A 12796-nucleotide genomic window follows, 5' to 3' on the forward strand; every position below is an offset into this window, starting at 1 on the left:
TCTTCTGGCACGTGTAGAGAGGGCCGAACTGGTAAGTCCATGGAGGGAAAGAGGCAGGGGGAGAGGGAAGGGGTGGCAGATTGAGGCACCACAGTGAGGGAGAGAGTGGGGCAGGGACTAGGGCAAGTCATCCAAGAGCCATGGGTGACTGTCTGTGCACATGTGTCCGTGTTTGCCCCTCACTCCAAAACCAGAACCCACCCCCAGCCCTGCTGCTGCCCCTCACTCCTGACCCACAGTACCATGCGTCTTGCCAGGGTGTGCAGGGACCCCCCCACACACACACACATACAGACCCCCCCCCCCCCCCACACACACACACTTCAGAAAATAGCATCTCATGATTTACATTCCAAATCTCTTGATTTTTGTCTCATGACTTTTGGCACAGTGGGGCTAGCCATACTGCAGCTGGTGATGCCACAGCCCACCTCTGCCATCTCCCTTGCTTATAGCACCAGTACAGTAGGCCTCTTGGCCATCGCACTGCCTTGTTAGCTCATGTCCTTTTCTAGGTCACCTCTTTATCCTGCCTTGCCTTCCCTGCCACAGCACGTCAGCCCAGCGAGCCTTGAGAACACCCCACGAGCCTGATCCATCAGTGCTTGTCACCAGCAAATGCATCCTGCTGGGAAAGACCCTGAATGAAGCAGAGCCGAGAACAGGGAAGCCTGCTACACACCACCTTGTTGCCTTCCGGCTCCCCCATTTCCATTCCAGTCTGAGATCCAGCAGCTGGGCCTCAGGCCCGTGAGCTGGGTAGCCACCCAGGAAGAAGCATGCTAGCTTCTAACTCCCATGCTGGGCTTTGACTTCAAGACATCATGGCAAGCCAGCTCACTGCAACAGGCAGCATTGGGGGGGGTGGAGTACATCCTGTACCTAAGAGCTGATGCAGTGACTCACTATATTATGCCAGGCCACCAGTGCAGAAATGGGCATAGATAAGCACTTGCCTGTGGGAGTGGGCACAAGGAAGCTACCAGGCCATGTTGGGGAGTCCTAAGCACTGCATACCCCTTGTGGCTCTGTGGGGGGGGGGGGGGGGGGGTCACTAACTCCCTTTTAGTCTGCTTCCAGAAGTTCACTCTGAATCACAATTAACACATCAGAGAAGGCAAATGGTGAGGGGGTTTCACAGGAGCAGAGATGCATAGGTCAGCCATCATGCCCCAAGCTAGTAAGGGGCACAGGCTGTGATTCAGTTTTCCCACTCCACTGGCCAGGAGCACATTCTCTGCTAGAAATGGATGGGAAAACAGACATCAAATCCAGGACTGCATCCAACTCCTGCACAGCAAGGGAGAAGGGCAGGAAACTGGAACTTGCCTCAAATGATGATGGATTTGTTGAGACCCAAGTTCAGCAGCAAGGAGCCCTGTAGCTTCTCTGCTGTATGTAGCTGCTTTTGGGAATGTTGCCCAATTGCTAACATCCCAATACATCAGGGCCTAGTTCAGAGGAACTTGTTTTGGCTTCTCTTGTACTTATCCAGGTAAAATAAAAGCTGTGGTGTAACAGCAGGTCACAACCAGATCATTGATTTTGCCCCACTCAGACCCACAGACTAATGCTGCCAAGATGGAGCTGATCTAAGCAAAGACTGCAAGTTGAGCTGTAGCCAGCTACTGCTCTTCCACCTAAAGCCTTCTTAAAGGCATTTGGACCCTCACAGCTGGGGCTACACCAGCTCCCCAAGTGAGGGCCACAAACCAGACCAGGCCCAGTATGGGGGGGGGGGGGGGGGGGGGGGGGGGGGAAGAGTCTCTATAGTCACTGCTAACAGGGAACTTTCCTTACCACCTTTCAGGGGACGGTTAGGAAGGAAAACAGCATTTGGACTCAGCCCTCCTAGCTGTGGCCACTGATGCCCACACCCAGATCACTTCCCCAGTTCTTTTTTGAGTGCTTGCTTCTTTCTTCCCCTGACTGGTTTCACTTCTGCAGGGAAAACAGGAAAACCCCTCCCAGGCAACAGTTGAGGGCCACACTTGAGCCAGAAATTGGGGGTCTTATTGCCCATGACCTCAGAACACTAGTTTCCCCAAAGCTACAGATGACTATAGCAGGGGCCTGGCCAGCTTCCCTCTCAAGATGCACGCACTGGAGTTGAAGCCATTTCACTCCCTGGAGCAGCAAGTGGAAGCCAGCTGACCTACCTCAAATGTTACACAGCCACTGCATGTAGGCTGAATTACCCCTGTGTGATTACATTGAGGTACAAAACAAGCCAAGGAAAACTGGACTGGACTCACGAGGCTATTTTCAACCTCCGAACAGGCTACTTTAAGTCCAGAGCTGCACAATCACAGCACCATGGAGCCATTTTGATCTACCGCCAGTAAATTTCTTCGAAAGCAGCAGTGTCAGACCTGAGTCAGTGTTGACACATGCCAAGAGCAACTGCCCTGGGGTTGGTATACAACAAGCTGTTAGCAGGCATGCTGTTTACTTTGCAGGTATTAGCAGAGGGCTGGGCTATTGCCAGGGTTTTTAAGAGCCTTGTAGTTAAGCTACAGAGCATTAGGGTTTTTCTTCTTTAACATTTGGATTCAAAAGCCAAAGTAGCAAGATGAAAGCCTACACAGATCAATCCTGTCCACTTCTAGACCAATACTCTGCTGAGCTGAAGCAGCTTGGTTGATTAGGCAATTTTCATGGGTGATCATTTGTGTAATGAAGATTCTCAAGCTCACCTCTATCCCTCAGCTACTAGCTGGTCCAATAAGAGGCATCACTCACAGTATCCTTACTTCTCACATGGTTCTTGGACCATAGCAGCCCCAATACTACCCCAGGTAGTGGGGTAATGCATTTCAAACCTCCCAAAGGTGGGTACTGCCAAACTAGAGGCAGTGCTTCCAAGTGAGGTACTCTGTGCATCTACAGCACACTGCATACCTACAAGGGAGACTGAGACTCTTCAAGTTGAGGCTGCTTATTCACTATTAAAGTATTATTTGCCCTGTGGTGGCCTTGAAAGCAGTGCCATTGAAGCCTGTCAGCTTCTTTGCTGCTGGCCTTTGTTAAAAAAAAAGGCAAAGACAAAAAACACTAAGGCTGTTAAGTCTCAGATAACGCTACCCTCCCACATTCAAGGGCTATAAAGGCAAGAAGGTGCTCTCACACCCACTGGAAACTTGAAAACAAATGAGAGACTCATATGTGGTTGAACTTGTTTTATTTCAAGTCATAATCATAAACTTAACTCTGAAGTCCAGCTGGACTCGTGACAGTAAAGGGAATGAAACCCAATAGAAATGCAGCAGTAAATCAGGAGCACAAGGATTACAAGAGGAGGTTGTGTCACCTGGGAAGAAGGGTGCCAGCCCAGGTTTCAGAAGGAATGGTTGGTTGGCTGGCAGGCTGGCTAAGACATGAATTATGACAGCTGCCCACAGTCAACGATGGTGATCTTCTTGGCTGTCTTGCCGTTCTTGGAGCCATACTTCTCTATTTTGTCCACAAGAGACATGCCATCTTTGACACGGCCGAAGACAACATGCTTACCGTCCAACCTAGGAGTAGAGGGATTGAAGTACCTGAATGAACCTGTCCAATGCAATCTAGGTATAACCTAAAGCCACCTAGTCTAAATATCTGCTTGGCACAGCAAGCCAATACAGTCCACTCTTCCTGGTATGCTGAGAATTAAGGGATTATACACTTTCTTGGGTATCACTGTAGTGATTTAGGCTTCAGTGAACTCTGAGTGCAAAGAACTCTAGAGCTATTCTGGTCTAAAAGGCTTATGTTCACTGATCAATTACAGAGCTGTGTTAATAACAGCTCTGTGGACAGGCGACAAAGCTATAGCAAAGCAGCAGCCTCTTATTGTACTGGTTCATCTCCCTGATCTCCCCAGTCCTTACCAGTCAGTCTTGGCAGTGCAGATGAAAAACTGGGATCCATTTGTGTTGGGACCTGCATTTGCCATAGACAAGATGCCAGGGCCAGTGTGCTTCAGGACAAAATTCTCATCCTCAAACTTCTCCCCGTAAATGGATTTGCCACCAGTTCCATTATGCCGTGTGAAGTCACCACCCTACAAGGAAGCACACTGTGGGTCAGACAGGACAAACCCACAAATCCCTAAGTCACAGGCCTCGGATCTACCCAAGAGCTGATCAGTCCAAAAGGGAGGGGAAGGCTGGTGGCAGAAAGCAAACCCATGCCCTTCATCATTGTTCTGTGCTAGCTATGGCACAGAACAAACCTCAAGTCGGTCACTGAAGGCATATGGTACTTTAACCTAGTTTCTACCAGTGCCTTATCAACTGTTTTTTTTTTATGGAATCTTCTACAAGGCCAAAATTCAAGGCAAAAAGCAAGCTGCCTACCTGGCACATGAAACCAGGAATGATTCTGTGAAAACAGGACCCCTTGTATCCAAATCCTTTCTCCCCAGTGCTCAGGGCACGGAAGTTCTCTGCCAATTAGAAGAGAAAGTAGTCAGACCTTGTGTCACCCGACCTCAGGGCAAACACACAATAAGCGTGTCACACACAGTCAATAAAATCAGCTTAACGAGACTGCATTGCAGTCTCTCATCTGGAGAGGGGATGTACAGACCTGCAGTCTTTGGAACCGTATCTCCGAACAGCTGAGAGAAAAAAAAAAAAAAAAAAAAAAAAAAAAGAGAGAGAGAGAAGGCAAGAGTCAGTTACATCTCAGCCTGAGAAGTGCTTGCCAATGCATGCATCAAGAAGCAAAAAGCTAGTGTGCAGATCACAGTTCAGTTACCATGCAACTGTCCCCATCTGAACAAGGGTTTAGGTTTTTCATACTGTTACTTCATGCCTCAGCAACAGTGAGGCCTACATGCTTGTTCCCAGGGTGGTGCACATGCATTTTAATGCAGCCTCTCCCAGACAAATCAGTGTACATGCTGCAGAGGCAGGGGAAGAGCCAATGCTCCAGAGACATGTTTTAAGATGAGCACTCCACTGCATGAATTTACAGGTTTACAAATTAAATTAAAAGGTCTGATTTCAGGCCATCCAGGCAGCAGACAAGTCAAGACAACTGCCTCCCTCTCCCCCCCCCCCCCAACCAAAACAACAAAACAAAAAACTCTTCCCCTCAAAAGGAAGCCTTTACAACAGTAAAGGCTCTTCAACTGCAGTCTAGGATTATGTTAACATGCCTCAGTCCCTATTTAGTAGGGTGCGAAATGCCTGTACAATGAAATCCCAGCTGGCTAGATCATGTTCCAGACTTTGACCACCTGCCCCTGTTTAAGAGTAGAACCTTGCAGCCAGAAGGGCCTGATGTGAGGGTTTCAATGTTCATTCATAAGATCTGATCTCCCCTTTCACACAGCTGATGCTTCTGCATGCCTTTTTTTTTTTTTTTTTAACCACAACCTTCTGCTAGAGAGAAAGGCAGAGGAGTTTCCTACTCTGGCAGGCTAGAGTTGATGATCTTATTAGATGTTCCACAGACAAAATGGAGTCCCTCAGCAGAAGATGCACCACCCTGCTGGCCGCACAGCTCAGCCGTTTGAGCTTTACACCTGCTCACCAGGGCCTTCGGCTCCAGCATCAGTCAGTTGGATATTAAACTGGAAGATACAGCTCAAGGGACTTCACCAGGGCTACTGGTCCCTCCAGGGGCAAGCTTTCCGTTTAAGAGGACAAAATTCATCTCAAGCGGGGGGTCAGACTCCAAAGACTCAGGGAGCAGGGTTTTCTGCAAACTGCCCCCACCCTTAGGTACAAATAAAAACATCCTCTCTGCAGCCTCAATGCTGTGGCAGGGACATTTACTATTTTTCCAAACCCCAAATTTGCCATGCACAAGATGCACACCCATAGACCCCAAATGAGATGCATCTCTTCTATGCAGGGGCTTTTATTCTTCCCCTTTCAATCAGATGGGGAAAATGAAGTCACAGGACAGCAGATGTGTATTTATCTTTGGGATTAAAGCTAATCTAGCCCCTGAATCATGTCTCACAAAAGGGATCCTCTCTACAGAATCTCTCTGGCTGCAACAGCATTGTTTCCTCCAACAGTTCTGCTTTATGGCCCAAGGCCATCTGTTTTCTGCCAGGGATTCTGCTTTAAGACATAGCAAATCTCTTTAAAATGCAACTTAATCCAAGACAGAAACAACACAGACTGGGGTGACAGGAAAGTTTCTGCATGAGACTCGCAGGCATCTTTAGGAGAGAGAGAGAATCCTGCCAGCAAGTGGCACTTTGCAACCCAGGCCCCCCAGCAGGGGCCCAACAGACGGCGGCTGCACATGGCCACACATTCCAGTCATGCCTCTGCCAGGCATGTGCAGCCTGAGGCTTCAACAGGTCTGGAGCACAAATGAAAGCCTGGGTGCTCCTGCTTGAACAAAGACTTAGCTGTGCACAGCTGGCCCTTGGTGCAGGTCGAGGGGCATGGCTACAAGAGCGAGTTGGATCCTGCCTATCATAAGTGTTCCCCTCCCCACCAAAACCATCCTCAGCCCCCTCCCTCCCAGGCAGGATCAACGCTGAGTCAGGAGAGATACAGGATCCCTTTACAGAGGACCTCAGGGGTGTGAAGCAGCAGCGAAGCCAAGGAGAGGGTGGGTGAGGGGGGGCAAAGGAATATGCTGCAGACATGCAAGGCACCCAGAGCAGAAGAGGCTCGAAACCCGTAGCACAAAAGCACAGCCTAGGTTGGGGCAATACACTGGAGATCCTCTACAGCAATGCAATGCAACGGGGGGCCTAGGCAACGGGAGCGCCATGCGGGATGCCACACCCAGGGGTGGGAAGACGCGCTGCAGATCCACCATGCAGTGGACAAATAAGTAATGCTATACGGGACCCCACGCCCCACGTGGGGTGCGATCCCGGGACCCCACAGCCCGGCCACGTGGGGCCGCTCCCGCGCCCCGTTCCCGCCTTCCGGCTGCGCGCGCAGCCCCGCGCCCCTCCCCCCCCGCCCGGCGCCCAAAATGGCGGCGCTCCCGGCCCAAAATGGCGCCGCACCCCCCCCCACCCCCCGCACAACCGGCACCTCAAAGGTGACGCGGCCCAGGGGCTCGCCGTCAGCGGCGAGGTCGAAAAAGACCACGTGGTTGGGCATGGCGACGGCGGGCGGCAGCGGCCGGAGCTCCTCAGCGGTGGGTGGCGGCGAGCAGCGGAAGGTAGAACGGCCGACCCCTCGCCTTATATAGCGGCGCCGCGCCCGCCCCCGACCAATGGTCGCCAGCGGCACCCCGGAGTGATACCGCACGGGGCCAATGGGCAGTCGGGGAGGCGGGACTCAATGGGCGACGGAATGGGGCGGGACCCAGGGCGCCTGCGCGCAGAGGAGAAAGAAAGGGCGGGGGGCGATGGGGGGGGGAGGGGAGTGGGGTGTAGCATGGCGCCGTGGGCTTTCATATCGGCTGAGCCCAGCTGACAGGGCTTCCCCTGGAAGTGGGGCAGGCCCTCCGAGGGCATCCCCAGTGCCCTCATGTCTCCGCCTGCCAGCCCCACGCATTGGGCAGGGCCCCCCCCCGGGGGAAGCGAGGAGCCCGGGTGCTGCGTGTAGCGCCGTCCTGCTTCCTCCCTTGGCCTCGTTCAGGGGCGGTTGTGGCCTCCCCCGCAGACCCTGGGGAGCACAGCACACCTCACCCCACCGCCCCACGTGAGATGCATTTCCTATCCACCCTGGACGCTTGCACAAGACCGCTCTGCTCCAGCCTGTTTTGTTCGCAACAGGGGTACCTCGTGCAGGAAAACCGTGCAGGGAAATGACTGTCTCCCTGGGGAGATGTCCTCCCCCCCGGGGCCACCTTGGCAGCACGCCCCTGTGCTTCGAAATCACCATCTTAAATTCAGCCGGACAACTGGGGAGAAAAACTCCCCGCTAAAAAAATCCAGCGTCCTTTTCCCTTCGGCGATGGGCCGAGAGAAACGTGCTCCTTCCCATCTCGGAAGCCGGCCCGCGCGCCCTCCAGCAAAGCGAGGGCAGATCTAGCTTCCTCGCTTCACATTTTTTGGTTATTATATCAGCATAAGCAACTGTTCCTGGCCCACGTGACTGCATCTCACTTGAAACCAGCGTTCCCGACGCTGGAAAGGCCCATGGGTGTTTGTTCACCGCATAAAAAAAATAGGAACTATCTGTCCCAAAACCTCCCCACTCCTGATTTAACCCGGCTGGCATCCATTTCCCAACCCCAGGCTCCCCGTGCTGCTCAGAGCTGCCCTCTGGAAAGTCTCCAGCATGTATCTAAGCTAATTTTCTCATCTACAAAGCGGAGGTACTGGTGCTTTTTGTACTTGTGCCTCCAGCATAGCTCTTTTAGATCTCCATGCACTTTCCAAAGGATCAGAAAGGATCTCCTGAGTGTTTCGTAGAAGTGGTTCCCCTGCTTTATGGGTGGCAGGGTGGGCAGCAGGCTTGCACAGTTTCGACCAGGGTTTCGCAACCCGTGGGTCACAAGAATATATGAAAGGGTCACGAACACGTTTTAAAAACGGATTCTCCTTTAAAGGAGAAAAACATGGGATATCATGGCTTTTCCCTTGCAAGCTGGCAGAGGCCCAGCCTGCCAGGGGCTGCTTGGAGCGATTTAAAGACGCAGAGGAATGTAGAGAACAAACTCCACATGGTTTTAGCTAAGGTGTCTTGAGCCAAGCTAACCAGCTCACTGGGTTTGACATGGCTGATTTTCTAACCATGGCGGATCTAATCTATCTGCAATCCGTTTGACACAGTGCCACAGCTGGTGGGGGAGTGACTAGTTCAGCTGGAAAATAGGGTGGTTAGCACATGAACTGCAAGGCAGACAAGGCGAGACAATAGTGAAAGGGGAGACTGTTTTTGTCTGCTGAAAGAAGTCCCTGGAGGATGGGAGATCCCGGTTGGAATTACTCAAGGATCAGTCTCAGGGGTGGATCTCATCCTATCTATTCATGGATGATCTTGCTTGTGCGCTACTAAATACTGATGAGGACACAGCCAGGAGGCAGGGTCCACTGGGAGGAGGATCGGAATATCACACAGGTAGAGATGAATCACAGGGATTTCTGCTTTGCTCTGAGACAGAGTAGGAGAGAGCTGTGGTGTCCTTGATCTCAGCTATCATGCAGCTATAAGAAAGGTAGATTTGATCCTTGGATACACCCAAGCAGGTGTTTCCTGGAGATCCCTTTCCAGCCCTGGGTTCTGGGTGCCCTGTGCCTCGCGGAATGACCTGGGCTCTGTGGCTGGCCTGGTGTTCACATCCTCCTGACTGCAAATCCCCCGATGCACCTGGTCACTGAAAGCAGGGGTCATAGGAACAAGAAGAAAGCAGGGCTGGAAGGGGCCTCACAAGGTCACCTAGTCCAGCCACAGTCCATCAGGGTGGAGGCCTGAGAGCATGGGGGCCAGCAGGGCCAAATCCAGAGGTTCCCCCTGCATCAGATCTCCACTCCCTAGTGATTTTACCCTCCCCTCCCGCCCTAGTGTAAATCCACATCAGCAGGGGCACAGACAGGGCCTCTCAATGATCTGCCAAGAGACAGCCAGAGGGGTTACAGGCTCCCCTGCTGCTGGACCTGCAACACCCAGACATCCCCAAGAGACCTGATTCCCTGGCCCTGGTCCAAAATAGATGCTTCCCAGCCTTCCCGCAGCCCTTCTTCATCAGTCTTTGCCACCTGAAGTGCCTCTTCCCCCCCATCCACAGTCTCCCCCGCCACTGCTGCTGGGATCTCTGCAAAGCGACCTGGCTTTTTCCACTTCTCCTCACCAGCTTCGGTTTCTTCACCTCTGGAATCTGAGTCAGCTCCTGTGTTTGGGGATGGAGCAGAAGCCTGCCCACACACTGTTATGTCTAAATCAGGCTGCTGGCGGGTGGCGGCAGGGGAGCCACGGCAGCCCCTATTCGTCTGTGCTACGCAGGCTGGTTTAATCACGCTGCCTTATTAACGAGCGCCATCCCCTAGAGGTGGGGCACGGGGTCTGAGGTCTTTGCAAGTGGCTGGATCCAGAAAGCTGCCTCCAGATTGCCCAGAGGTTCAAAGAAGCACAACCGCAGACCCGTATCTCTGGGCCGTGAGCAGGGAGAGAACCCAGCCGTGCCCAGAAGGCTCTGCTCCTCCCCAGGCAATGAGTCACGGCGCCCAGCTGCCCTTGCCTGGTGTGGAAATCAGGCTGTATCACAGAGTGGGTGGGGGGCTAAGGCCTACAATGCAATACATCAAGCCTAGTGTTGTGGGAGGGGGGAGGGTTGGGAGCAAGAGTGCTGGAGAGAGAAGCCTGGGCGGGAAGTGAATCCCAACAGGCAAAGATCAGGTTTTGCAAAGGCTGAGGGGATCTGGCTACAGGCCAGAAGCATGGAGCCAGCAGAGAGGTGGGGAGCTGAGCTGAAATACAGGGACACTGAGATCTCAAGGGAACCAGCAATCCCCAAGGAGAAACCTGGGGAGTTTGGGGCAGGGGGGCTGGCCCGGTAACTACAGGACCAAGCGCGGGCTGGAGGGGCAGGGGATGGTGCTTTAGTTTATGGGATACGTAGTGCCCACGAGCTGAGCTGGTCATGGCCTACGGCATTCTAGCAAGGACAGGCTGCTCATTCCCACCTGCCTTTCCCAGCAGAAAGCTCCCCCCAGGGCTGGGGCCAGGTGTGAAGCCATCAGTCTCCATCCCCTGCTCCCAGCTGCAACAGGGGAGGTCCTGGATAGTGGGGACAGGCAGGAGACCCCCCTCTAGCCTGGGTAGGTGCAGATGTCAAGCCCCTCCGCTAGGGCAGCTCCAGGATGCGGCTCAAGAGCAGCCCTGGGGAAGGAGCACAGACGTCAGTAGGTTGGGCTTGCATTGCCATGCATGTGCTCCCATATGTGGGCATGTGCATGGGCGTACCCTGAGCCATCTGCATGTGCAGACATGTGCTCCAGGCTGCCTCTGCTTGTGCTCCAGGCAGTCTGCATGTGTATGCATGTTCTGGGCTATGTTCCTTCATGTGCAAGCGTGTGTTCTGGCTACCTTTTTGTGTGCACATTTATGTTCTGGGCTGTATCCTTTCACATGCAAGCAAGCACGTGTGCACTCTGGCTATTTCTCTGTGTTCATGGATATGTTCTGGGCTGTATCCCTCCAGGGGTAAGCATACATTCTGGCTATCGCCTCATGTGCACGTGTTCTGGGCTGTATCCCTCTCTGTAAACACGTGGTCTGGCTATTTCTCCTTGTGCACTTGTATGTTCTGGGCTGTAGCTCGGCGTGCAAGTGTGTGCTCTGGCTATTTCTCCATGTGCACTTGTGCGTTCTGGGGTGTATCCCCCCTTGCGCATGCGTGCTCTGGCCTCTCTCTGGGCCAAGCATGTCTGGCGTCTGCATTTAGTCTCACCTGGGAGCCAGACTATGGCTGGCACAGCCCCAGCCCCCTGCCTGCCTGTGAACCTGCTGCCATTGGCTGATCCTGGGTCTCCGCCCCGCAACCCGGGGCGGGGCAGCTGCACCTGCCCAGGGGGGCCTCGCCTCCCTGCAGGACTCCTGGGTTCCCTAGAATCACTTCCAAACCAGGAGCCCATGATACGGGCCCCAGGTATAGGTGGGAAGAGGGTGCCTGGTGATCAGAACTCCTTTCCTGGCACAAGGGGAAGCTGGGGTGGTCAAGGCCATGGCCATGCTGGCCCATGGCCATGGAGCCAGTCCAGGTCTCCCTGGGAATGAGTGCTCCCTCGCACAGAGCCACTCCCAAGAGGTGTGGGCATCAGGGGCCATAGCAATCAAAGCTGGTGTGGGTACTAGCTGTCATAGCAACTAAGGTCGGTGTGGGTACCAGCTGCTAGGGCAACAGAAGACTCTGTGGAACATCTGGGCACTAGGTGCCATGAAAACTGAAGGTGGTGTGGATACTCATGTCTGGCATCAGAGGGAGGGGGGCATGGCCCTCATGCCCTAGCTTCTTGTATGAACCTGGGACTCTGGGAGCCAGGGATTGATGAGACGCTGGGCATCCCCCTTCCTCACCTGTCATGGGGGTGGGGGGGCAGGGGGCAGGCCTCCTACCACCCCCCAATGCTCCTGGACTTACCCCATCACTGGAACACATGCATGCAGACATGCCCACACATACGTGCACACATACACACGCACATGCATGCCTGTGCACACACGTGCATACATGTAGCCACACACGCACACAGACACAGACATACTAGTGAGGGAGGGGGAATAAGAGTAAACTGCACCCCCTCCCAACATGGGCGCACACACACACGGCTATGCCTACACACACTCACACGCAGCCACACATGCAGAAACATGCACACAAACACTAGTGAGGGATGGGGCGTAAGAGGAGCAACCACTCCCCCTCCCAACACAGGCACACGCACAACACAGGCATGCATTCATGCACACACGACGGATGAGGGCAGAGATGTGTACCCCTCTGCATCCCACCAGGTGCACACACACACAAGGGATGGCAGGCACAGATATGTAACTATACAGTCTTCCAACATACAAAGAACCCTGGCATCCAGGTGAGACCCACGTACACAAATGTGTGACAGATGGGACAATAGCTGTGTACCCCTCCCCATCTCAACATGGACACAAATGCATACAGCCCAGGCACCCAGGATACACACACGTGATGGATGGAGGCACAGCTGTGTACCCCTACATACCCCAATATGGAGACACACACAAAGAATCCAGGTGTCTGGGACACCCATACACGTGACAGATAGGGGCACAACTGTGTACCCCAACACATGCCAACACACAAATGCCACCCTGCCAGCCCCGTGCCCCTTCCCTCCTCCAGCTGGCATTAACCCCTTCTGCCCCAGAGCCAAACCCCTGGTGGGCAACACAGGGCC

At 53.6% G+C, this 12796-nt stretch overlaps 1 protein-coding gene across 2 annotated transcripts; it reads right to left on the reverse strand.

Moving 5' to 3' along the window:
* Nucleotides 1-3164: 3164 nt before the first annotated feature.
* PPIA (peptidylprolyl isomerase A) lies at nt 3165-7134 on the reverse strand. Of its 2 annotated transcripts, XM_059730496.1 has the most exons (5): nt 7002-7134; nt 4573-4603; nt 4341-4429; nt 3873-4045; nt 3165-3518 (listed from the first exon to the last, which is right to left on the reverse strand). In XM_059730496.1, exons 1-5 carry the CDS (start codon nt 7068-7070, stop codon nt 3383-3385), a joined length of 498 nt encoding a protein of 165 aa, XP_059586479.1. In that variant the 5' UTR covers nt 7071-7134; the 3' UTR covers nt 3165-3382. The 2 variants fall into 2 exon arrangements, with proteins under 2 accessions (XP_059586479.1, XP_059586480.1); XM_059730497.1 differs by lacking the exon at nt 4573-4603 and having other exon boundaries at nt 7002-7093.
* Nucleotides 7135-12796: the final 5662 nt, after the last annotated feature.

The sequence above is a fragment of the Alligator mississippiensis genome, chromosome 7 (genome assembly GCF_030867095.1).
Source record: "Alligator mississippiensis isolate rAllMis1 chromosome 7, rAllMis1, whole genome shotgun sequence".
Classification (NCBI taxonomy): Eukaryota; Metazoa; Chordata; order Crocodylia; family Alligatoridae; genus Alligator; species Alligator mississippiensis.

Bases quoted from the DNA above. Each gene is read 5' to 3' on its own strand.
- PPIA (XM_059730496.1), bottom strand. From the start codon at position 7,070: ATGCCCAACCACGTGGTCTTTTTCGACCTCGCCGCTGACGGCGAGCCC. The intron at 4,604-7,001 runs GTGCCGGTTGTG...TTTTTCTCTCAG, and splicing joins TGGGCCGCGTCACCTTTGAG to CTGTTCGGAGATACGGTTCC. The intron at 4,046-4,340 runs GTAGGCAGCTTG...GCTTCCTTGTAG, and splicing joins TTCCTGGTTTCATGTGCCAG to GGTGGTGACTTCACACGGCA.